Source organism: Hippoglossus hippoglossus, chromosome 22 (assembly GCF_009819705.1).
Source record: "Hippoglossus hippoglossus isolate fHipHip1 chromosome 22, fHipHip1.pri, whole genome shotgun sequence".
Classification (NCBI taxonomy): domain Eukaryota; kingdom Metazoa; phylum Chordata; class Actinopteri; order Pleuronectiformes; family Pleuronectidae; genus Hippoglossus; species Hippoglossus hippoglossus.
Genome location: NC_047172.1, coordinates 15,646,198 through 15,669,592, shown reverse-complemented (window position 1 = coordinate 15,669,592; position 23,395 = coordinate 15,646,198). Strand labels below are relative to the sequence as shown.

The following is a 23,395-nucleotide window of genomic DNA, read 5'->3' as shown; positions in this document are numbered from 1 at the left end:
GGAGGGAAATGGATAGATAGAAAGAGATATAGATAGAAAGATGGATAGACAGATAGACAGATAGATAGATAGATAGAAAGATAGAGATATAGAGAGATAGAGAGAGAGAGATATAGATAGATAGAAAGAGAGAGAGATGATAGATAGATAGATAGACATATATATATATATATATATATATGTATAGAGAGAGAGAGAGAGAGAGAGAGAGAGAGAGAGAGAGTGAGGGAGATGGATAGATAGAGAGAGATATAGATAGAAAGATAGATAGATAGATAGATAGATAGATAGATAGATAGATAGATAGATAGATAGATAGTTATTGTCTGCTGAAAAGCCTTTTAGTGGAAAACTGACTTATGAGTTGTATTGTTGCCTTGAATATATTTAAACTAATAAAAATAGTTAAAATTCCCTGCATGAGGTAGAATAATGCACAGGGATAATTGCAAAGAGGTAATTGCTTTTCTTTTGTACTCATCTATAAATCATGTTAATTAAAGTCAAACCTCCAAATGTAAAACAGATTTGACAGAGACACACTTTTACTTTTACCAGGGACATACAACTAAGTGGGTAAGTTATGTGTCTGATAAAGCTTTATAAACCAGGTAATACAGCTTTAAGAGACTGTGCAGTCACCCCTGTAATGCTATTGGTCAATAGCTTCCACTGGCCGTCATTATGGATATCTGATTGGCTCTCGGGAGTTGACAGCGTTACATGCCCCGCCCTCCTCCTGTCGCCACGCCCCCATGCGTGGGCTACGTCCGACGCTATTCCTGAAAGTTCACATGCTAGTTTTACTGCGGCTACACCTCCTGTGTGAACGGCGCCTGCGTCATAAACGTGTTCCCCGACGAAGTTTGGTGAAGTTCTCATTGCGCTTCTTCTCTTCTTGTTGTCAGGCGGTGAAAGAGCGGCAGGTCCCAGCATCACGGAGCAACACACTTCCTACAAAAAGATGTCCGCTCAAATTATAAGTGGGAAAGAGGTTTCTGCGTAAGTACCTTATTTTTACTGCAACTTTCTGAATGCACAGTTACACATGTGGGGGAACCTGGCGTAACGTGTGTCTGTGCACTAGCTAACATGGCAGCTAACTAGCTATCGAAGTGAACTCAGCAGCCAAAGTGACACACAGACGCCTCATGTGCTTTATCCCAGTGTGATGCTGATTTTACACGCTGCCGCCGCTGCGTTTTTAGACCCTGGTGTGCAGCAGATTTCAAACCTCGGCATGAATTGGTTGGACATGGTGCGGACCACGTGAATCAAGTGTGCTCTTTATCAAGCTGCACGAGGAAACGCGATTGTCAAACTTGTGATTTGGTGATCGTGTTGAGTGAGTGAATGATTGCAGATCTGACATGCAGTGTTATGTAAGATGGAGTGGAGGTGTGTTCTGATCTTTGCTCTATTGATCCAGTGAGATCAGGTGCTGACAGTAACCTCACCTCAAACTCAGAAATCCAAGAGGAACTTTAAAAAAACAAAACAATTGTTCATTTAACTTTAGGTTTTTCATAAAGTTGTTTATAAATGAATCCACATATTGCCCCCTACCCAAAGAGTTTTTGCAGTTCCAATTATATTTGCCTAAAAGACAAAAAATGAAAGTGCACGTCATTTAGTTGCATGTGCATGTCACAAGACATGACAGCATGCACCCTGTTAACCTCCCCTCACTGTGCCCATTAGCTAAATTATTATGTGCAACACAAATTGCCTGCGCCTCTCCACTGATCTGCAGTCTCTTAGTTTTCTCTGAAGCTTCACAGGAGCCCACATACAACTGATTGTGCAGAACAAGTGACCATTTATATTTGACGAGGCTGCCTCTCTCTTTCAGGAATTGTAGCTTTATACGTCCCTTCATTTAAAAGTGTTTTCTTTCAAATACAGGGGAGAACAATGAGGAGATCTACTGCACTGCATCTTTTATAGTATATTGGTTTATAGCACTATAGTTAATCAGTGACCAGGATTGAATTTATCACCCATCATTGTAATAAGAAATCTTATTATGATGCAATATATTTAGGACAGATTTTATGAAGTCCGGGAATGATTTTTAGTCATTGATTCACCCTAGAGCAGTAGAGCACACACCTCTGCCAAGGCCCAACAACTGTCCTCTTAAATTCAATCAAGCTGCACCATATTTCACACACTCAAAGATATCAGTTCTCATCAAGAAAGATACGAGTTATTCTCTTGGATAACAGAGAAAACTATTTGAACCCGCACCAAAATTTCGAGTTGTTTTTGTGTAATCTTGTTATAAACAAACAAACCAACAAACAAATGAACACGGGTGAAAACTTTAGTAGAAAGTCATTAGGATCGGTTTGAATGAGGGTTGTCACTGAGCACAGAATGGTAATTTGGTCTAAAAACTGAGGTCACTGAGGCCACTGAGATTACTTTAAAGGAAGTTCAAATTGGTGTCACCCCTTCGCCTCATGCATCCATGATCACGCTCATCATGGATTTCTAAATTCCAGTTACCCGTGAGTCACTTTTGTGTCGCTCTGTCTTTGATTGGCTCAGCCTCATCTTTATGTTGAGTTGAAGAGATCAATCACAACCAAGACAAAGTCTACACAACATGAATAAAGATAAAGCAAAGACCAAAGATAGGACAAGTCTCTTGATCTGATTCTGGTGTCCTGGTTTTGCATCTGCGGGGGGACTGGAAAATGATTACCAGATTCAAAATACAAAACCTGCTGGCTGCTATATCTGAATACAAAATTGGTAGAAAAAGAAATATGTTGCTTAGTATCTTGACACTTCTTTTTTATGATTCAGCATGCACAGTGATTTTTCTGTTATCATGGGTTCTCAGGCAGGTGAGGCAGCGTCTGAAGGATGATGTGGCGCAGATGAAGCTTCAGGACCCCAACTTCAGTCCTGGTTTGGTGGTTTTACAGGTACGTGCAAGATGGGATGATGACCCACCTCTGGAGATCCTTGGCATATTTGGATTTTGGTTATTTTTTGTGTAGCTTGTGTTGTTGTGCGCTGCAGCATGGAAACAAAGTTTATGAGTGTCTCTTTTTGTAGATGGAAGTGTTTATGTACACTAAGTGCTCGATCTGTAGGGCAAAAGGGGCCCGTTCTTTCAAACGAGCAGGCAAAGTGATACTTCATATCATTGCAGGTTGGAGACCGTGATGATTCAAATCTGTACATCAGCATGAAGTTGAAGGCAGCAGCAGAGGTAATACGAGTCGTTTCTGATATGCAAGAGATTACATGCAGCATTTACCCTGTATTTAATTGCACTGACTAACTTTAGGCTCAAACTCTTTAATATTTCTAATGCAGATTGGAATAAATGCCACACATATGAAACTTCCCAAGACGGCAACAGAGGAGGAGGTGAGGTTACGGCTGTGCATAATAAAGCTCCCAAGTTACTTTACGTGCACAGAGAGTGTAAAGTTCTGTCTGTCCTTAGGTTCTTCACAAAATTACAGCGGTGAATGAGAACTCGTCCATCCATGGCCTCATTGTGCAGCTGCCCTTAGACTCCATCCACAAGATGGACACAGAGAAGGTCACCAATGCCGTGGACCCAGAGAAGGACGTAGACGGGTAAGAGCACGCATGAAACCGTAGATGTAGTCATCTTGAAGGTTTGCTTACTCTCCTTTCTGGATCGAGTCGGTGTGTTTCCTTGCTTCCTTTCAGTGAATGTAAAACAAGGATCTAGCTCAGCTACTTTTAGACATGTAGACGTTGATTATTTATGATATTTAATGTATTCTTGTATGTTTTGCAGGCTAACCAGCATAAATGCAGGGAAGCTGTCTCGGGGGGACCTGGGCGACTGCTTCATCCCCTGCACACCAAATGGCTGCATGGAGTTGATCAGACAAACTGGTAAACACAGTCACAGCTGAGCAAAAGTCTAAAAACATCGTGAAAACAGAGCTCATACTTCCCCTAAGGCCCCTAAATTATTTCTAGCTGCAGCAAATTCACACGTGCATAGATAAATGTTTCATGTTGTCTATCCTGTCAATAAACAGCCTATGCTCCATCCTTCCACCAGGTTTCTTGGAAATCCGTTCAGTTCTTTTGTGTGTAATCCTGCTGTCTGCTTTTCTACAGGTGTGTCCGTGGCAGGGAAGAGAGCTGTAGTGATTGGCCGCAGTAAGATCGTGGGAGCGCCGATGCATGACCTGCTGCTGTGGAACCACGCCACCGTCACCACCTGCCACTCTAAAACTACCGATCTCCCTGAAGAGGTACAACATCATCACTCTTGTCCGACTCGGGGAGGGAAGTCAGATATCACCATAATGTGTGTCACACCAGCGCACACAGATTATCTTGGCTGGTTTCTGTTTTTTCCAAGCAAACTGCTTTCTGCATTTCTCTGTAGTGATGATGATGATGATGATGATGATGATGATGATGAGTTGACATATGGAAGGTGGCAAATTAAGAGACTAATGCAATTTATCAATCTACCTACCAATTCCACAAACCTCCGTCTCTCTGCCTGTATGTGGAGCACTTATCTCCCAAACCGTTCATCTTATTCGCTTCACAATATGTTCAATATTAATACAATTAGAAATAACAGATAAACAGCATACTGTAGCAGGCAGTGGGACCGGGCAGCGTGCCCTCAGTCAGTGAACAGATTTGAACATGTCTTCTTCTATGTCCGCGGATAAACTACAGCAGGGGTTTGCAACTGGGTTAAACCGCGGGTCTAAATCAATGCTAGGGCATTTTTATAATTAAATTATTTTTAATTGACCTTATTGGACTTACTCAGGTCACGAGTGCAGCAACATTCATAAAAGTCTTGTTTGGCAATTTGTCCTCAAAGTAAACGCACAACATTTATTTCGATACTATAATGCTTTTCATGGAGCTGAGTTATCAAGCTTTTGATAAACATGAACTGTGGTTCTGAAGATTGTGTCGATAGTTTAACAGACAATGACATGCAACTTATGAAACAATAACAGCAGTTAAATAAATCATTCAAACTTGTATATAAGCCACGTGAACAGTAAAATATAGCAAATTATGTCTCATTTTATGAAAAGCACTGACTCTTAAATTTTTATTGCGGATAAACCAGGTAGGATGAACTTTACTTACTTCACTCTACACCATAGGCTGTTAATAAAAATATGTGACATTACATTGTAGAAGTGATTGAGGAGGACTTGCTAATGATGAGGAATAATTCTAAAGTAGCTCTGGACCAGTAACACAGGCCAGGCAAACAGCCCATAACAAACAGGCCCTTTCACGCTTCAGTACTATTTGCAATTACAAATATTTGCTGCCACCAAGTGGAACTGTAATGTCATTTATAAACCTATTTAGAAAATGATGTGTTGAGCCTGGTAAATGTAATATACTGTATGTAAAGAATCAGTGTTGCACATGATATTCTGTTTCTTATGGATTAGTTCATTTGTGTCTGTCACTGTTTGTGTGTAGGTGAGAAAGGCAGACATTCTGGTTGTTGGCATCGGCCGAGCAGAGATGGTGAAAGGAGAGTGGATCAAGCCGGGAGCAGTCGTCATCGACTGTGGCATCAACCACGTTCCAGGTTTGACTGATTCTGTCTACTTGAGTCATCGTGGTGCTCTGGAATGAACTCAGTGGATGTCGGTGGTAATATTGAAGTTTATGTCCATTTCAGATGAGACAAGACCCAGTGGGAAGCGGGTGGTAGGTGACGTCCACTATTCCTCAGCTAAGGAGCAGGCTGGCTTCATCACTCCTGTGCCTGGTGGAGTAGGACCCATGACTGTGGCCATGCTGATGGCGGTAGGGTTCACTCATAAAATGGAAACTTTTTTTTTACAGAATAAACATAGCAGAAAAGATGTGCATTTATGTTTGCAAGAAAAAAATCTTTATAGAAATTCTATATATTTGGTTGTATTTGTGTGTTCTTTTTATTTATAGTTATTTATAATAATGTTTATGGTTAAAATATCAAGCTTCAATTACATGTCTTTGTCATAAGGGTTTCATCTTAGGAATCATTGCCAATTTATATGAATATATTTTTAGGTATCTTAGGTATTTTCATTACCTAAAATTGTCATCGGCCCTCAAAAATCCACATCAGTTGGGTGTGTGTGTGTGTGTGTGTGTGTGTGTGTGTGTGTGTGTGTGTGTGTGTGTGTGTGTGTGTGTGTGTGTGTGTGTGTGTGTGTGTGTGTGTGTGTGTGTGTGTGTGTGTGTGTGTGTGTGTGTGTGTGTGTGTGTGTGTGTGTGTGTGTGTGTGTGTGTGTGTAGAACACAGTGCTGAGTGCAAAGCGCTTCCTGGAGGGACATCAACCAGGAAAATGGAACATTTCTCTCACCAAACTCAATCTGCAGAAACCGGTGCCAAGGTTTGTCTCCTCATCCTCCAATCCTCTTAGTCATGTGTGTTGTTAATTGTCACTGAGAGGCTGGAGAGTACGTCGAATTCAACAAACCACATTCCAGAGTAGCCAGTAGAAAACTTTCAATGTTCTCCATGTCTTGTTGTTTCCTCGCTGTTCCTTCCTTTAGCTCAGATTGTGTGTTTCTCCCACAGCGACATTCTGATCTCTCGCTCCTGTGTGCCCAAGCCCATTGACCGTCTGGCCAAAGAGGTGGGCCTTCTCTCTGATGAGGTGGAGCTCTATGGCAAGACTAAGGCCAAGGTCCAGCTGAATATCTTCAAACGCCTGCAGGCTCAACCAGACGGCAAATATGTGGTTGTCACTGGGTACGATGTCATTATTTGTATGTTCTTCCTTGTTTGTTCTTCCCTGGACTATAGCATGTTTTACAGGAGTGTAGTTGCTTATGTTAACTGTTTATGGGGTAATGCTAATGACCTTTATCAATTTGTACATAAGAATACTGATAGTTGAAAATGAAACTGTAAGTTTCCTAAAACTATTGCTTAATGTTACACATTATCCTTTGAATATGTTCAGTGCTGACAGTATTGTCTAACTGCAGCATTACACCGACCCCTCTGGGTGAGGGAAAGAGCACCACCACCATCGGCCTTGTGCAGGCCCTGGGAGCCCACATGAACCTCAATGTTTTCGCATGTGTGCGACAACCCTCTCAGGGACCCACCTTTGGCATAAAAGGTGAGCTTTAGTATAATGCACAGTCACAGAGGTTGCACAGGTTACATACAGACACTTAGAAGTTTTTCTCGATTGCTTAAGCACGATTTTCAAAACAGGGCCCGGTGTTTCAAAACACTACACACAATTAGCACAACCACACACCCAATTAGCAAAACACCTCAGATCCTTTGCAAAATGAAACACTCTTGTAAAAACTATACACTAATTTATCAAAACCATATTTTGTTACCATATGAAACACACACGTTTCATATGACTTAATTCTGTTTGAACCAGTTACACACTGCTGTTGCTAACCTAAAACACTTTTAGCAATTCTACTTCTCAGTGATTAGAGTACTGTAAGTGAAGTACACAGAGAAAGTGCAAATATACAATAAATTCACCAAACACTACACAAGACCAATGCTGCAGACTGATGAAATTATAATTTATTTCTCTCCATATTCCCAAATCAGTCAAAATGTCAACATGGAGAATCACAAAAAAACATGTCCCAGTTTTCACGCTACTACACTAGTGTGCATAACACTGTAAGCTCAGCAAATATCAGACAAACTGAAAATTCTGTTTGCAGTACAGGTTACAATGACAGATTTCACTGTATATCTGCTAAGATTTGGCTGAACTCTTAGTCCAGACTCCCTCAGCGTCAATCCGTGGTTCACGACATGGTCAACTAGTGTTTCATTTGATAAATTTGGTCCTCTTCTTCTTTGAGCACGTTCTCCTCCTGCTTCAGGTCTTCCTCTTCCTCTTCCTCTTCCTCTACCTCTACCTCTACCTCCACCTCCACCTCAGCCTCTGGCACGGCCACGCCTCTTCCTCTTCCTCCTTCTCCTCCTCCGTGAATTCCCCCTCTCACCCTCACTCTTCTTCTTCTTCTGACTCCTTCCATTTTGGTTGAAGACAGGTGAACTCACCTGCTGCATTTTTATAGTGCTTAAACCTGATTGGTGTGTCTACAATTTAGCAATCATGTGTTTGCGCACCTGATGGCTGTGTTGAACCAATTGGCTCATAGGGGTGGTAATTTAACAGTCAGTGCTTTGGAATTGCAAGGAAGTGACATCTTGATATACTTCTGTGTTTAATGTATACAAGTGTGTTTAGTGTTTTGCAAATACTGTGTATTGTTTTGCAAAAAAGTGTGAAGCTGACATTGTGCTTATAGTGGTGCAAATCTGGGCCGTTGTTTTGCTCCTTGAGTGTAAGGTTTTGATAATTGTGTAATACTTTTGATTTTAGTGTTTATGCAATCGAAAAAAACTGTAAAGTCCTGTACTGATTCATGTATCTGTAATTATGTCTTCTGTCAATAGGGGGTGCTGCAGGAGGTGGATATTCACAAGTCATCCCAATGGAAGAGGTACTGCACTGTTGTTTGATGTTAGAAACTCTGCAGATGATATAACAATACAAAGAAAGCGCACAATTAAATAAATAAATCTGTTCGTTTTAGTTCAACCTCCATCTCACTGGTGACATTCACGCCATCACAGCTTCCAACAACTTGGTAGCTGCTGCCATTGACGCTCGCATTTTCCACGAGGCCACACAAACTGACAAGGTGTGTGTCCTGTTCTTTTACAGTTATTTTTTAAATATAAAAATACTTATTATAAGATAATGAATGAGTGTCATCTTTCCCTTTGCAGGCTCTGTACAACCGCTTGGTCCCACTTAGTGGAGGACAGAGGAAGTTCTCCCCCATCCAGATCAACAGGCTGAAGGTAAGTGATTACAGTTTGATCAAAACCTACATGTGCTTTGACTCAACTCACTGTCGCTTTTTAACACTGAGGTTTTATGTATTTGTGTAGAAACTGGGCATAGACAAGACGGATCCCTCCACTCTGACTGAGGAAGAGATCACCCACTTTGCCCGTCTGGACATGGAGCCTAGCTCTGTCACCTGGCAGAGAGGTATGAACATCTCACATGACTCTTAGTCCGCGTCACTCTGATGTCTTGTGCTTTAGTAGTCTGCTTTCCATTGGATTTAACGTGTGTGTGTGTGTGTGTGTGTGTGTGTGTGTGTGTGTGTGTGTGTGTGTGTGTGTGTGTGTGTGTGTGTGTGTGTGTGTGTGTGTGTGTGTGTGTGTGTGTGTGTGTGTGTGTGTGTGTGTGTGTGTGTGTGTGTGTGTGATGTTCATATGATGTTCGTGCCTTACCTCAGTGTTGGATACCAATGATCGATTCCTGAGGAAGATCACCATTGGCCAGTCACCAACTGAAAAGGGATTCACAAGAGAGGTAAAAAAGTAGTTCATTATTCAGTAAGGGCCATAACATGCAATGTATGAAAATGATTTACTTTGGGGCCCCCCAGTGGCATTTTATTATTATTATGTCAGGAAAATGTCCGGACTTCAGTGCATGTCTGAAAGCAGTTATAAGTAGAAGTAAAGATAGAAGCTGTGATCGGGGCAGTAATGCAACGCTTTCGATGCCAGCTGCCATAAAACCTCAAAGAAGAAGAAGCTGTGATCACATACAGATTCTACACATAGGGGATTCCTCATGTCTAGCCAGAGACTGTAGTGTTCTTGATAAGGACCCATGTAATAACTGTGCCCTCCTCTTTCCCACAGGCCCAGTTCGAAATCACGGTGGCGAGTGAAATCATGGCCGTGCTTGCCCTCACCAGCAGCCTGGAGGACATGCGTCAGCGTTTGGCAAAGATGGTGGTGGCCACCAGCCGCAGTGGACAGCCTATCACCACAGAGGACCTGGTCTGTGCCCTGGTGTCTTCTTCACAGCCCGACCTGCTATATTTTTTAATATATTGGTAAAACTAGGCTGCTATAATGTTTTTTTTACATTATTTTTCAGGGTGTGAGTGGTGCTCTGACTGTGCTGATGAAAGATGCAATAAAGCCAAACCTGATGCAGACTTTGGAGGTGGGTGAAACACAGCACGTACACTAACTCATACTGAGATTTTCTTTCAGGAAAATGTTTTTAAGTTACCAGACTTACCGGAAATAAACTCCTACAAGCTTCCAAATGTTTGTGTCTTTTGACACATTGTTTTAATTGTTGTTGTTGGTCTGAAATATATATATTTAAAACTAAAACTTTTAGTGTTTTCTTAAGAGATGCTGATGTGCCTTGATATCTTTTTTGTATGACATAAATCCACAGGGAACTCCTGTGTTTGTACATGCGGGCCCCTTCGCCAACATCGCCCACGGCAACTCCTCCATCCTGGCTGATAAAATAGCTTTGAAGCTGGTTGGACCTGAGGGCTTTGTAGGTAAGGGGAGCAATAGTTATACTGCTGCTGTTGTCGATGGTTTGCTTCTTCTGTACATGTGATTGTGCAGCAGATGTTATATTAAAGTTAGATATTCCTCTGTACTCCTCACGACTGTGTTTCTGTTACTATTCTCTTCATCTCACAACCACTCACTATTGTTTCTCAACAGTGACTGAGGCTGGTTTTGGTGCCGACATCGGCATGGAGAAGTTCTTCAACATCAAGTGCCGCTACTCAGGCCTGAGGCCGCAGGTGGTGGTGTTAGTGGCGACTGTCCGAGCCCTGAAGATGCATGGAGGAGGATCAAAAGTGAGTTTACTGCAGCATTGCAATTACAAGATGATTCGTTTATTGGCTTTATTTTGAAATTCCACAAATGATTTTAAATTTGTGTATAAGTTTACATAATAATCTCGCCTCTCATCCTCAAACACACAAAGATTTCATCTGCACTGAATGTTTCACCCTCTGTCAGTGACGGTGCACTGCTGGGAGTGTCATTATATGCTGCTGAGTTGACTCTCACTTAATTAAAACACTTTAGCTCCATGATAAAAAAAAAAACATAGAATGCTCAATCTCATTGTGTCAGTTGTTGGAATGATCAAATTAACTACCACATTTTTTGTGTGTGTTGTTCAGGTTACTGCTGGAATGCCACTGCCAAAGGAATATGTTGAGGAGGTAATGTAGGATATGCTTTACTTTAAATGATATTCTGTAGATCAACATTGTGTATTTATTTTATTTGTATGAAACATCTGAGCCACAGTCTCAGTTGCTTTAACACATGTCCAGCAAGCATTAGGGCTGGAGAATATAACAATATTGTGGCAATTAAATATCAATAGCAATATAGCTAAGGTTTAATATGTATCAATTTAATGCTTCTGTACTTTGTAATCAAAGTGATAATTGATCAACCTCAGATTTATAAAATGTTTTTTTTTTTTTTTATCAAGTGTTTGTCATTCTATTATCAAAAAGAAGAGTTTAAAACCAAACCTTTACGGAGGAGCAGAAGTCAGCCTTTTTGCTTGTGTGTGCATGATCTGTGTGTGTAGAACCTCGAGCTCCTGGAGAAGGGCTGCAGCAACATGAGGAAGCAGATAGAGAATGCTCAGCACTTTGGTGTGCCTGTGGTGGTCGCTGTCAATGCTTTCAAGTAAGTGCTGATCACATGGTAGAAATGGAAGAGACATTATTTTAAATTCCACTTAAAGCTGCACCAATCAATATTTTTACACTTGCAAAGGATCAAATGACAATATGAACGATGCCACTTACACTGACAGATCCAGAGAATTTTAGCAACACTTCACTCTTGGAACTCACATCATCACTGTTTGTCAAACAGCAAAAAAGCTAATGTATCAGCTGGCTGGTGAACGTTGTGGAGCAGCTGAAGAGCTAAAAAAAGAGTGACAACAACTTAATATGTCTTTACAGCTTGTTTGTGCTGCTCCTAAGTTGAGGTGGTTACATTTTTAATTCAGTTTAGGTTTTTAAAGCAGGATCAAGATTTTGAATCTATGTTCTTATCAATTAATTTCCATAACAATTATAATACCCTTGCCTGACAAATGAGATTAGATGATAAATATTGATGCAAATGTTTTGTGTACTGGGAAATTCTTGTGTTGTTTGACCCCTCAAGCATTTTCTGTGCTGATTCCTGCAGGACAGACACTGGGGCTGAGCTGGACTTGGTCTGCAGCATGGCCAAAGCTGCTGGAGCGTTCGATGCAGTGATATGCTCCCACTGGGCCGAGGGTGGAGCCGGGGCTCTGGCCCTGGGTCAGGCCGTCCAGAGAGCCTCCGGGGCCCCCAGCAACTTCAAGTTCCTTTATGATTTGGAGGTATAGGCTCTAAACTGGAATTCTGAAGTTCAGCATTAGGTTTAAATATAATACCTGAATATCTAGACTAACTAAACAGTCTATTTTACCGTTTTGAATTGAAATGGATATTTAAAAAAGTAATGTTCTTTTCCACGAGGAACTGCAATCCTTTATTTGGGCCCTAAAAACCAGTCTAGTATTGAAAATGCTATTGGTGCATAGCCATGTCAACTAAAGGACTGTCTTGACGGCCATATTTATATTTCTAATTCCCATTCAGCTCCCCATTGCTGACAAAATTCGAATGATTGCCCAGAAGATCTACGGTGCAGATGATATTGAGCTTCTCCCAGAGGCCCAACACAAGGTGGAGCTCTACACCAAACAGGTCAGTGAACCTCAGTGTTGACTTGTTTCTGTCGTCTGTCAGTGTAAGTCAACTGTAATTGTTGGCCTATTGTGAAAGATCCAATACATTTCCTTGTGTACTCTTTGCCCCTCAGGGTTTCGGCAATCTGCCAATCTGCATGGCGAAGACGCACCTATCGCTCTCGCATGAGCCTGAGAAGAAGGGTGTGCCTACGGGGTTCATCCTGCCAATCCGAGACATCCGAGCCAGTGTGGGCGCCGGCTTTCTGTTCCCACTGGTTGGCACGGTACGCTCTAGTTTACTTGAGGACACTGGGGCTTTCCAGATTTTGGAGTGGGAGAGCGGGGGTGTGACACCTTCCTGCTCTGCAGCTCTGCACCTTCAAATCACATGATAACATTCATTCATCAAGTACTCTATGTAAATAAGACTTGAAGTACTCAATTAAACTGTCATAACACATTCTCATCATAAATACTCAGTAGTGATCTACGACTTTGGCAGTGGATATATGCAGTGTACAGAAATAAGCAATTGAGTCCTTTCCTATTGCCAGTAGAGGAGTTTGCCTTTTTTCCATCACTGTAAAAAGGGTGTAATAAAAACCATGTCGACTGCAGAATCATTTGACCCAAGAGTGAATGAGGATTTTATCCAATCCTACTTCAGACAGAAGATAAGATGTTAGTAGGTTTTTGGACCTGTGGAAAGGGGGGGTTCTAGGTGTCAGCAGGTGTCCACATCAGTTTTCGTCAGCTTGAGGCCAAGCTCTATTGTGTGTGTGTGTGTGTACAGAACATGAATGTGATGAATGGCCTGATCTTTCATTGGATATTGTTTTCATCAAGAATGAGTCATTAATCTCTGTCCTCATCCCTAGATGCCTACAATCCCCGGTCTTCCCACCAGGCCTTGTTTCTATGACATTGATCTGGATCCTGAGACTGAACAGGTCAACGGGCTCTTCTAAAACAGGACTGTACGATGGTAATGAGTTAAAAAACACACATGTAAACATCTCATGCATCTCTTGGGTGGTTGCGGATCTCAGCTGTATTTAGCTCTTTCTGTTTGCTTTATTTCTCAGTGAATAGACGTGGCCCAGCCCTCCACTCTCCCCACTGAGCCTTACCGAAATAGGATGGACTAATAACTGTGTCTCAAGCTGGTCTGCAGATGTCTTTTTCTTTGTCTTTTTAAACACACACTGACATCTGTAAATAATTGATTTGCTTTTCCCAGAGGGCTGCTGATGAATTAATCAAATCTCTCAAGTTTGACAATCTGTGATAGACAGGGACGTGTCTCCAGAACTACCAATAACTTAGTGGTGGCACATCTGGATTTGAGCATTTACCACCTGTGTATGTTTTTCGTACATCAGGGGCTTCAGAAAATCATTTTTCTCAGTTTGACTGATCTCATTACTAATATCTGTCAAGTGTCCTGTGTTGCTGCACCATATTCTAAACGAATATTTCTAATACTGTCTAATATTGCCGGACCAATCTGCACTGCTGTGAAAGTGAAATGTGGTAAAGTTGCATTGCTGTCAGGAAAGATCAAATAAAGTCTTCTTGACTTTAAGACACATATCAGCAATTCTTGAGTTTTTTTTTAAAACTTTTAATGTATATCCTTGTACTTAGATGTTATGATTTGTTGTCTACTTATTCTGTTAATATTATGTACTTACAGTTTCAAGTCTTTCTCTGAAGTAAGTCATTTTCATTGTGCCCTCAGACCATCAGCATATTGAGCTGTCTAGAGCAGGGGTGTCCAAACTATGGGCAACTGCGGCCCGTGGTCCATTTTAAATTGGCCTGCAGCAAATTCTAAAAATATAATGGAATGGTCCACAGGAAGGCTAAGCTAGCGGATGTTAGCATTTCCGACGATCCCTGACTGCACCTCGTAGAAACGCAGACAGTTTCATGCTGCTTAAAACATTCACGTGACAATTTATACTCGATGGTCACGATATAGTCATTTTCTCTGATGACTCTGAACAAGAGCAGATTGAGAAGCAAAATGACCGACAGCCATCTCTGTGATGCCCTTCGCATCTCAACCACCTGCAAGCCATGCTTCAGTCCAGAGCGCAGCATCACTGCTCCCACTGAGTGCAATGCTGTTCCCATTATAGGTCAGTTCAAAATATATTACACAGTATTCATGTGTTAGCCCAATTATTTATTTGCATAACAATCTTGATATATATATATACCCATCCCCTTTTCCCCTTATTCCCCCCCCCCCCCCCCTTTATACAGGGCTGTGAAGGGGGAATCACCATCCTGACTAAGAAGCAATCTGAGGCTACTGTTTTCAGAATGAGCAGCCAACCCTTTTTGTAACAAAATAAATAAAAAAAACATTTATTGAAATCTGTGATGTAGGCTTTTTTTTCTTTTTCTTTAAGCATATTCAATTATCAAGCGTAATTTACCAACATTTGATTGATTTTGCTAACTTTAATACACTAGAGAGTAGGCAATACACCTCACCTCTAGTGAGCGGCCCAGGCCTTAGTATATTTTTCTGTATGTGACCCTTAGTGAAAAAAGTTTGGACACCCCTGATTTACACACTGGTGAAAACATGCACACACACTTCCAAACAAAAAAGGCCCAACCAAGGAACCTCTTGCTATGAGGCAAAGATATAGTACTATACATTTTTCTCTTTTTTTTTTTAGCAGCAGATTAGGTCAAACCAATCTGGTAATTTATGAGTTTAGATATTTATTAGTCCTTTATTTTTATATATAATACTACTACTAATAATAACAATCATTAATTTATCACCACTATTAAATATGAAACATTTTTATTGAATGTGTATGACTTTATATGTAGGAAAATGAACAAACCAGTCTTGTCTTTTTTTTTTGATTAGTTTATTAGAGATGTGTAAATTCTTTACAATCAGCAAATCACAAAATGGTGATTCAAGGATTTCTTCCTTATTTTTTGCAGCCACCGCCACCGCCACCTTTCATTTCTCCCGATTTTCCTTTTCCTTCACCGCCTTTGCCATTTCCATTTCCCTTGCCTTTACATTTATCTCCCTTCTTTCCACGGTTCTGTGGACAACCATGAAATCAATGACTGAAAACACAAAGATAAATGGCTGTATATTTTGAATTCAAAAGGTTGTCAGAGTTTTACCTTTTTACACCTTCCTCCATCCTACAAAAGATAATGTGAGATTAACATAAGGGTGCTAGAAAAGGATTGAATCTTGCAGTGAGCGCACGTTAAGAATGACTTACTCCGTCTGATTCAGATGATCCAGAGCCTCCGTCTGAGTCAGATGCACTCTTCTTCTAAGACAAGAAAACGGCTTCATAAGAATATGTTTTCGTGCTGTTAGTCTAAAGAACTGTGAAGAAAGTAAGAGACTCACCTGTTCCTCTTCTGTGGTGGTAACACAAAAGAAAAAAAAAAGTTACAAAATAATTGAAATTGAAAAATATATATTATTACTGGACTGAATTTATATTACATAATTATTGACAGTAACCACACAGGGATGATTAAATTACTAACCACTGTTTAATTCTTAGTATTTATCATTTGTTATATCAATCAGCTTATTACTGTGTTTACACATGGGAGTACATACGCCAGTAGTCATATCTAGCACACACAGTAAATTTGACCATAACCAATATTAAAAAAAAAAAAATTCTAACAATCTTTGTTGAATTTAAGCAAACTGCATCATGGAATGAAAATAGTTCTCATCAGCACAGTTTAGGAAATGACCTGAATAACTTTTTAGCATTGAATTTTCTACTTTCAATTTGTGTGAAAACTTCTGGGTATTTAAGGGAAAACTCATTAAATAAAAATAAGAAAATAATCAATAAATAAAAAAGAATAAAAGGGTATATCGGTAAAACTGTATAAGATGTGTAAATAAATAGACAGTTTTTCTTTAAAATGCAAGTTTAGGGACAACTTAAATATGCAAGTCGTGTTTGCACAATTATGAATGCTTCTTTTGGAAAATAAACTAATAAACTAATTAAAAGTGAAAAGCAATTATTGCATTAAAATATAATACAATTCTCAACTATACAGTCAATAACCAAATACAAGATGAAGCAAAATGTGTGCATGAAAGTGGAATAAAGTAGAGTGAGCTTTGAAGCAATCGAACTCCAGCATTTTAGTTCATTTGTGCAATAAACATATTTAGACATTCTGCACAGAAAAACAATACAAAGCACTTTTTGTAAACAGATATAACAGTTGATCAAAGAGACTTACTGTCACACATGTTGTCTGGTTGATGGCTGCGGTAGAAAATCTTTTCCTTGAGACACGGAGATTGAAACAGACGTTTTAAATATTTGAACCTGCAAAAGTCAGTAGAAAAAAGCAAAGACAGTCCCAACCTACCTGGTGCGGAAATCAAACTGACTTGTTTGATGTGTGTGTTCATTCTCTATTTATACACTGGTGCTGCATGAGACGATGTAGGTTCTCATGCAATGAAATGTGACTAATAGTTGCAGAGCAGGTATGGACTGGGTGTCGCTGGGAAAACAACTGCTAGTGTGGTCACTTCTACCTCCAAAACAAAAAAGTAAGGACTCGTAAGCAGAAAGGTATGAAGCTGGTCCACTCTTAACATCAACTCTGAATCATCAAAACACATCTCAGTAAAAACATTGAACATGTGAGACAAATAATCACAGTCATTGTATTGTTCTGATTATACATGTGATCAATGTTCAACATATATGCTAATCACATGGTTTAGATGAAAACATCACAGCCATGTTTATATTTACAAATCTTAACAAGTCAAGTACTGGAACATATTTTTCATGAGTCAAGATGCAAATCAGGTTTTTCAACAATAAAGTAAAGCATGGCATTCAATGTACGAGTCAATTTGTGTGAGTTGGGGGGGTAACATTTGTTCCTTCATGGCATTGTCCCTTCTCACGCTGCTGCTGTTTTGATATGTTACCATAATGATCTGCTTTAAGGGAGTCTTTGTGCGACAAGTTTCAGTAATTAGACCTGACAGAAATATTACAATGAGGATTCTGTGATGGATGCTTTTTTGATTCGTGGCCAAATTGTTTCATGGAAACAGTTTCTCTAGGGTACAATAGATCCAATAGTGTCTAATAGTGGCAACGTATATGTACCTGTGGCGACAGGAAATCCAGAGTTTCAACTGGACCCGGTCAAACCAAACGCTCTTATTTATGGAAGAAATATTCTGATCTTTTCCTAAAACCAGCTGTCACTTCTTAAAATACTAGGCCACAAATGTGTGAGCAGTAGAATATTCATGTCCTTGAATTTCGAGTTTCCGTCTGCATTTGTTTATGTGTGTTTGTCAGTTAGCAGGATTAGGCAAAAACTACTGGACGGATTAACATGCAACTTGGTGAAGGGTTATGGGTTATGGCTATTGGTGAAGAGTTATGGTTATGGGTCAGGGGAGAACCCATTACATTTTGGTGATGATTCAGATCAGGAGGCGGATCCAGGAAACATTTTTCACATTGAGTGTGTGTAATTTGGTGTAGATCCAAATAAAAATCTGGATCTAGGGAAGTTAAATGTGGTTTCATGAGGCGACTGCTGGGCCGTGGCGGAGGTATGTGGTCTCTTGTGAATATTAATCCAGGCAGGAAGTCCAGCCTTAGTGGAAAAAAACAAAAAAACAAAATGCAAAAGCTGAACCACCCATGACTGAATCAGTCCTCCTGACGCTGGTTTTGGAACCGTTCAAACATCAATAGTGACACACATTCCCACTGTCTGAGTATATTTTTTCTATAATTATATATATCACACCTCAGACACACCTGTTACTGTCTTCAATCATTCACACTGACCTAAATCTAAAATGTCACATCAGGTGATGCAGGTGAGGTGCAAGGAGATGGCAAACAGGATAGCTAATGACCAAGGAGGGGTTGAGGAGAACACACGCATCTTATCATGACCTGAAATTACATGTTTTTTTCTCTCAACTGCCTGTGGGTGAGGCACATGTCCTCATGTCAACTCTGTTAAATGTCATATCAGGTGATCAAGAAGAAATCTTGAAAGTTTGGCATATACCTCATGTGAGTTTCACAGACATGAGGCACAAACCTGAATGATTTTTATGCATATTTTTCTTCTGTGCAAGTTATAGCACTGGGAGCAGAGCTGGTTGTATAGTCTTTCTGCTGCAGGAAGGAATGTTCTGCGTATCAGTCTGACGTTGAAGGAGCTGCCCAGTGCTGTGATGGTGTCCTGCAGGGGGTGAGACTGGTTGTCCATCAGAGAAGACAGCTTCGCCATCATCCTCCTCTGTCCCACCACCTCCACTGAGTCAAGCGGGTATCCCAGGACCAAGCTGTCCCTCCTATTCAGTCTATCCAGTCTCTTCCTGTCAGCAGTGGAAATCCTGCTGCCCCATCAAACTACTCCAAAGAAGATGGCTGATGCAAACGCAGAGTCATAAAAGGTCTTCAGGAGCGCCCCCTGCACTCCAAAAGACCTCAGTCTCCTGAGCAGATACAGTCTGCTCTGGACCTTCTTAAAGAGTGCACTGGCATGATCGGTCCAGTCCAGTTTATTGTTCAGGTGAACACCCAGGTACTTGTACGAAGTCACTAACTCTATGTCCATTCCCTGGATGTTTGTCTGCGCCTGTGGAAATCAACCAGTTCTTTAGTTTCCCCCACAGTGATCTGGAGGCAGTTCCGCTGGCACCAGTCCACAAAGTCATGCATCAGTCCTTTGTATTCCCTGTGGTCCTCGTCAGTGGTGAGGCCGACAACCGCAGAGTGATCAGAGAACTTCTGCATGTGACAGGAGGGTGAGTGGTAGAGGAAGTCTGCAGTGTGGAGGGTGAAGAGGAACAAGCCAGGACTGTTCCCTGCAGGGCCCCCGTACTGCAGACAGCCGTACACGACACACAGTCCCAGGTCCTCACATACTGGGGGTCTGTTGGTCAGGTAGTCCAATATCCAGGATGTGAGGTGGAGGTCCACTCCAGCATGCTCCAGTTTGTCTCTCAGAAGTGCCGGTTGAATGGTGTTGAAAGCACTGGAGAAATCAAAGAACATGATCCTCACTGTGCTCCCAGGCTTCTGCAGATGATAAAGAGCTCTGTGTTGTAGGTAGATGCGGGGGTCATACACCCTGATGCCAGGCTGATAGGCGAACTGCAGCAGGTCCATCGATGGTCTCACCAGGGGGCGGAGATCTTTGAGGACGAGCCACTCAAGGGTCTTCATCAGGTGGGATGCTAGTGCCACCGGCCTGTAGCTGCTGAGGTATTTTGGGTGCAGAGTCTTTGGCACCAGTACCACACAGGAGGTTTTCCATAGCAGTGGTACTCTCCCCAGCGCCAGGCTCATGTTGAAGACGATCTCCATAATCTCACACTGCTGGTCAGCGCAGGATTTGAGGAGCCTGGAGCCGATGCGGTCAGGACCCACCGCCTTTCTTGCCTTTATCTTCCTGAGCTCTTTTCTAACCTGGTTTATTGTGAGACAGATTGGATCAGTGTGTGTGTTTGTGTGTGTGTGCTGCATTACCTTATTGTACTTGTCTGTAAAATTGAATGCTTCTGTCCAGTAACACTGCAAGACAGGTCTCATTAAAAACTTCAATGTCACTCAAGCTGGAAAGGTTTGCGTGGCAGTAGACCTCGCCACGGGGCTCTCTGCACAGCAACCAGAGACGAACCATTCGCTTTTTAACATTCTTTATTAAATCAGACACCTTTAACAAACATAAATAAATTTCAATTTAAAGTAGACTAGCTTTGCAGCTCAGTCCGGGCGTCTCTCGGAGAGTGTCAGAGAGTTTCTCCAGTGTCTGAGTCTCTGAGTTCTTTTGCGAGGCAGCGCAGACGCGGCCTTTTAAGCACGAGGACCAATCAGCTAACAGCTCTCACCTGCGCTGATTGATCCTCTGTGGTGCAGGTGAGGGTGCTCTCAAGGTGATGGATAAAACAGTAAACACAACTTGAGAAAAACAAATGTGTGAAAACAATTATTTGAATTGAACACAAAAGCACAAAGAACAAGTAAAGATCGAGAACAAAATACTTCCACCACCCTCCAGTGTGAGTCAGGTTTAGAGGAGCAGTCTCTGGATTGGAAGACATTTGCATGAGTCACAAAAGCCACAGAATCCACAACAACACTGACATTTTGGTGAGATTTTAAGTGGGGCTGCTGAGGTTTTTTTTAAATCCAAGATCCAGGTAATTAAATATGCTCCGTTGATTATGTTAAAATAATCTGTGGATGGGCTGTTGCCATGTAGTGATAAAATCAAGCAAATAATGTCCACAGATAAGGTGCTGCCTCAGTCTTGTCTTCCCATTCACTTACATCTTCTGTCTTCTTCGGAATGCATTTCATTTATTTGCGTAGGGGTGTCTTACACTGAAACAGCAGTGGGTAGACTTTCTCCACACCCTTGACCACATTCTTCACATTTGGTCCTGTAATTGTGATGCTGCCAGTGGAGAACACTTGAACAGTAGCCTTGATCTTTTTGTTCCTGTATGTGGCAGATGGATGGAGCTCTGGTTCGTAACTGACATTGGGGAAGTTGTTCTTAGTGAAGTCTATGAGGTTGATTGCAAAGGGCATGTAGCAAACTGCCAGCACATTCACGACTTTGAAGGCTGAAAACCTCACGTTGAAGCCTAGTTTCTGCAGACAGCGCGCTACCCTGCGAGCACCACGTTTCGACTCATCCTCACTTCTTGCTCCAGTGCACATGACTTTCCCTGATGACCAAATTGAGGCGGTTATCTTGGGTTTACGAAGCTTCATCTGGACTTGTCCAGCTTCTCGCTTATAGATGACGTTGAATCCATTTAAGGCAATGGTGCGTAAGATGAGGGGACACTGGGTGGTGAAAGTCGCCACCACATTGGTGACGAGGATATCGATTGCCTCATTGCCGGAATCCATGCCGAAGTGTGTGGTGCACTAGGAGCAAATAGATGGTTATGGATGTTTGAAAAACCCTTTCCTCTTGCCAAAAAGTGAATGAAGCTCCTGTTTAGTTAAATGTTTTTCTTCTTCAAAATGCCTTCGGTGCAGTTAATGGTGGGTGGCAAGTTGTAAGGTGTATATATATATCAAAGGAGTTCCTTTACATTCCATTGTCCTCTACTTAGCAGCCACTTTGATGTCTTTGATATTGTCATTGATGCAGTATATAATTGATAATTGACTAATTTAATTATTTATTCAATAAATTAAAGAAGAAGGAAAGACAGTAGGTGGCGGTAATGCACCTTGATGTTGGTTTCCACCTGCCAATAAACGGAACAAAAAAGAAGAAGTTTATAATTTTGTGCCTCAATTGTGATCAGTCTCTAATGATGAACGTTAAATAACAAAATTATGTGTATTTGCAGCATATGTGGCATTTAAACATTTTCTCCATTTACCATGATAAAGAAACAGAGGGAAGTGTGAAATGCAAATAGGGAACAAAATTTGAAGTGTGATAAAAAGACTGAGAATCTAGTGTGCCAAACAAGTGGTTTAATTTCCCCCCATTGTTTCTATTGCATTTATTTATTCCACTCTGTCTCTGTGGCTCCTCCTGCAGACCATAACTGTGGGTAACGGTATCGTTTTGTGAAGATCAACTCTTCTTGACAAAGGATTTGGCGCAGACTAGTGGATATGGTGCGAAGTTGCTGTTTCTGCTGTTACCTCGACGATCCAGCTGGAAGAGGTATCTATCTATCTATCTATCTATCTATCTATCTATCTATCTATCTATCTATCTATCTATCTATCTATCTATCTATCTATCTATCTATCTATCTATCTATCTATCTATCTATCTATCTATCCATCCATCTATCCATCCATCCATCCAAACTTTTGATTTAAGTTAAGGCAAAAAGTAAGTGTTCAATAGAGTTGCTTGGTGTCATCACAGCTAAAAACTGAAAACTAAATAATCAATAAGAAAAATGCTAATGTCATAAAATATATATTTTATAATCTCTTATTTAGTCGTCACTTGAGTTTTGCTAACATGCTAAACGTTACACCTGCTAAACATCAGTTTGCTAACGATGTCGATGTTAGCGTGTTAGCATGTTAGCTCGCTGGCCTTCAAATTTAGCTGACATTGCAGTGCACTGGACTGCAGACTCCTCCGGTCGTACATCATTGTTAATCTCATATAAATGACATAGATTCCAATAGTTAACATTGCTAATGTGTTTTGATTCGTTTAACTACCACAACTGTACTGTTTAGAAAACACCACCTAGCATAACCTTTGACCCGACATTAGCCCGGCTCATACAGAAAGATGGCCAGTTTAGAGACGATGCTACAGACACTAACTTCTTACTTTATTCATAAATTAACTCAGATATGTTCCAGACTCAAAGTGTTTGTAAAGGGCTTTAGCTCATTAGCAGCAGTATTGATCTGTGTACAATGTAAACTATGTGTATGTTTTGGCATCTTAAAACTGCAGAGACTGTGCACCGACTATCAGTGTGACATCAGTCTGCTGCTGCTACTGCCTGTGTGCCGCCTGTGTGCTGCTGCCTGTCATCAGCTCTCACACTGGGCTCTGGCAGATGCAAAATGTCCTGCATGGAGATTTGTGGGAACTTCAGCAGCCAGTACCCTCCCACCCCTTTACCAACCCATCCACCCTGCAGTCTTTAGGAAGCTTCATTAGTGCTCTGAACAAGTCGTCTGGAGCTCGTAGGAGACGCAGCTGTTGTCTCATTTGTGATTTCTGCATTTATATAGTTTCATTAT

At 41.1% G+C, this 23,395-nt stretch overlaps 2 protein-coding genes and 1 long non-coding RNA gene across 4 annotated transcripts; 1 reads left to right on the top strand and 2 right to left on the bottom strand.

Annotated features, from left to right (window-relative positions):
- Positions 1-761: 761 nt before the first annotated feature.
- Positions 762-18,816, top strand: mthfd1b (methylenetetrahydrofolate dehydrogenase (NADP+ dependent) 1b). Of its 2 annotated transcripts, none has more exons than XM_034575334.1 (28): positions 762-1,002; positions 2,852-2,936; positions 3,167-3,226; positions 3,334-3,387; positions 3,467-3,603; positions 3,791-3,891; positions 4,123-4,259; positions 5,479-5,590; positions 5,684-5,811; positions 6,289-6,386; positions 6,575-6,748; positions 6,988-7,124; positions 8,450-8,496; positions 8,590-8,697; positions 8,786-8,860; positions 8,951-9,053; positions 9,307-9,383; positions 9,722-9,862; positions 9,963-10,031; positions 10,275-10,386; positions 10,559-10,698; positions 11,032-11,073; positions 11,454-11,554; positions 12,071-12,248; positions 12,511-12,618; positions 12,734-12,886; positions 13,481-13,587; positions 18,768-18,816. In XM_034575334.1, the coding sequence occupies exons 1-27, from the start codon at positions 965-967 to the stop codon at positions 13,568-13,570; spliced, it is 2,805 nt and encodes a 934-aa protein (XP_034431225.1). In that variant the 5' UTR covers positions 762-964; the 3' UTR covers positions 13,571-13,587; positions 18,768-18,816. The 2 variants fall into 2 exon arrangements, with proteins under 2 accessions (XP_034431225.1, XP_034431224.1); XM_034575333.1 differs by lacking the exon at positions 18,768-18,816 and adding an exon at positions 13,688-14,193.
- On the bottom strand, positions 15,494-16,565 carry LOC117755500. The gene is made up of 3 exons (XR_004612603.1): positions 16,443-16,565; positions 15,771-16,378; positions 15,494-15,685 (listed from the first exon to the last, which is right to left on the bottom strand). It is a non-coding gene; the product is annotated as an uncharacterized LOC117755500 (long non-coding RNA).
- A 2,022-nt stretch (positions 18,817-20,838) lies between the features above and the next one.
- Positions 20,839-21,863, bottom strand: LOC117755499 (TATA box-binding protein-like protein 1). Its single transcript, XM_034575342.1, has one exon. It carries the CDS (start codon positions 21,560-21,562, stop codon positions 21,002-21,004), a length of 561 nt encoding a protein of 186 aa, XP_034431233.1. The 5' UTR covers positions 21,563-21,863; the 3' UTR covers positions 20,839-21,001.
- Between the last annotated feature and the right edge of the window lie 1,532 nt (positions 21,864-23,395).

Excerpts from the sequence above, each read along its gene's own strand:
- mthfd1b (XM_034575334.1), top strand. The coding sequence starts at position 965 with ATGTCCGCTCAAATTATAAGTGGGAAAGAGGTTTCTGC. Across the intron at positions 5,812-6,288 it reads CTGTGGCCATGCTGATGGCG|AACACAGTGCTGAGTGCAAA; the intron begins GTAGGGTTCACT and ends GTGTGTGTGTAG. Across the intron at positions 11,074-11,453 it reads CAAAGGAATATGTTGAGGAG|AACCTCGAGCTCCTGGAGAA; the intron begins GTAATGTAGGAT and ends CTGTGTGTGTAG.
- LOC117755499 (XM_034575342.1), bottom strand. The coding sequence starts at position 21,562 with ATGGATTCCGGCAATGAGGCAATCGATATCCTCGTCACCAATGTGGTG.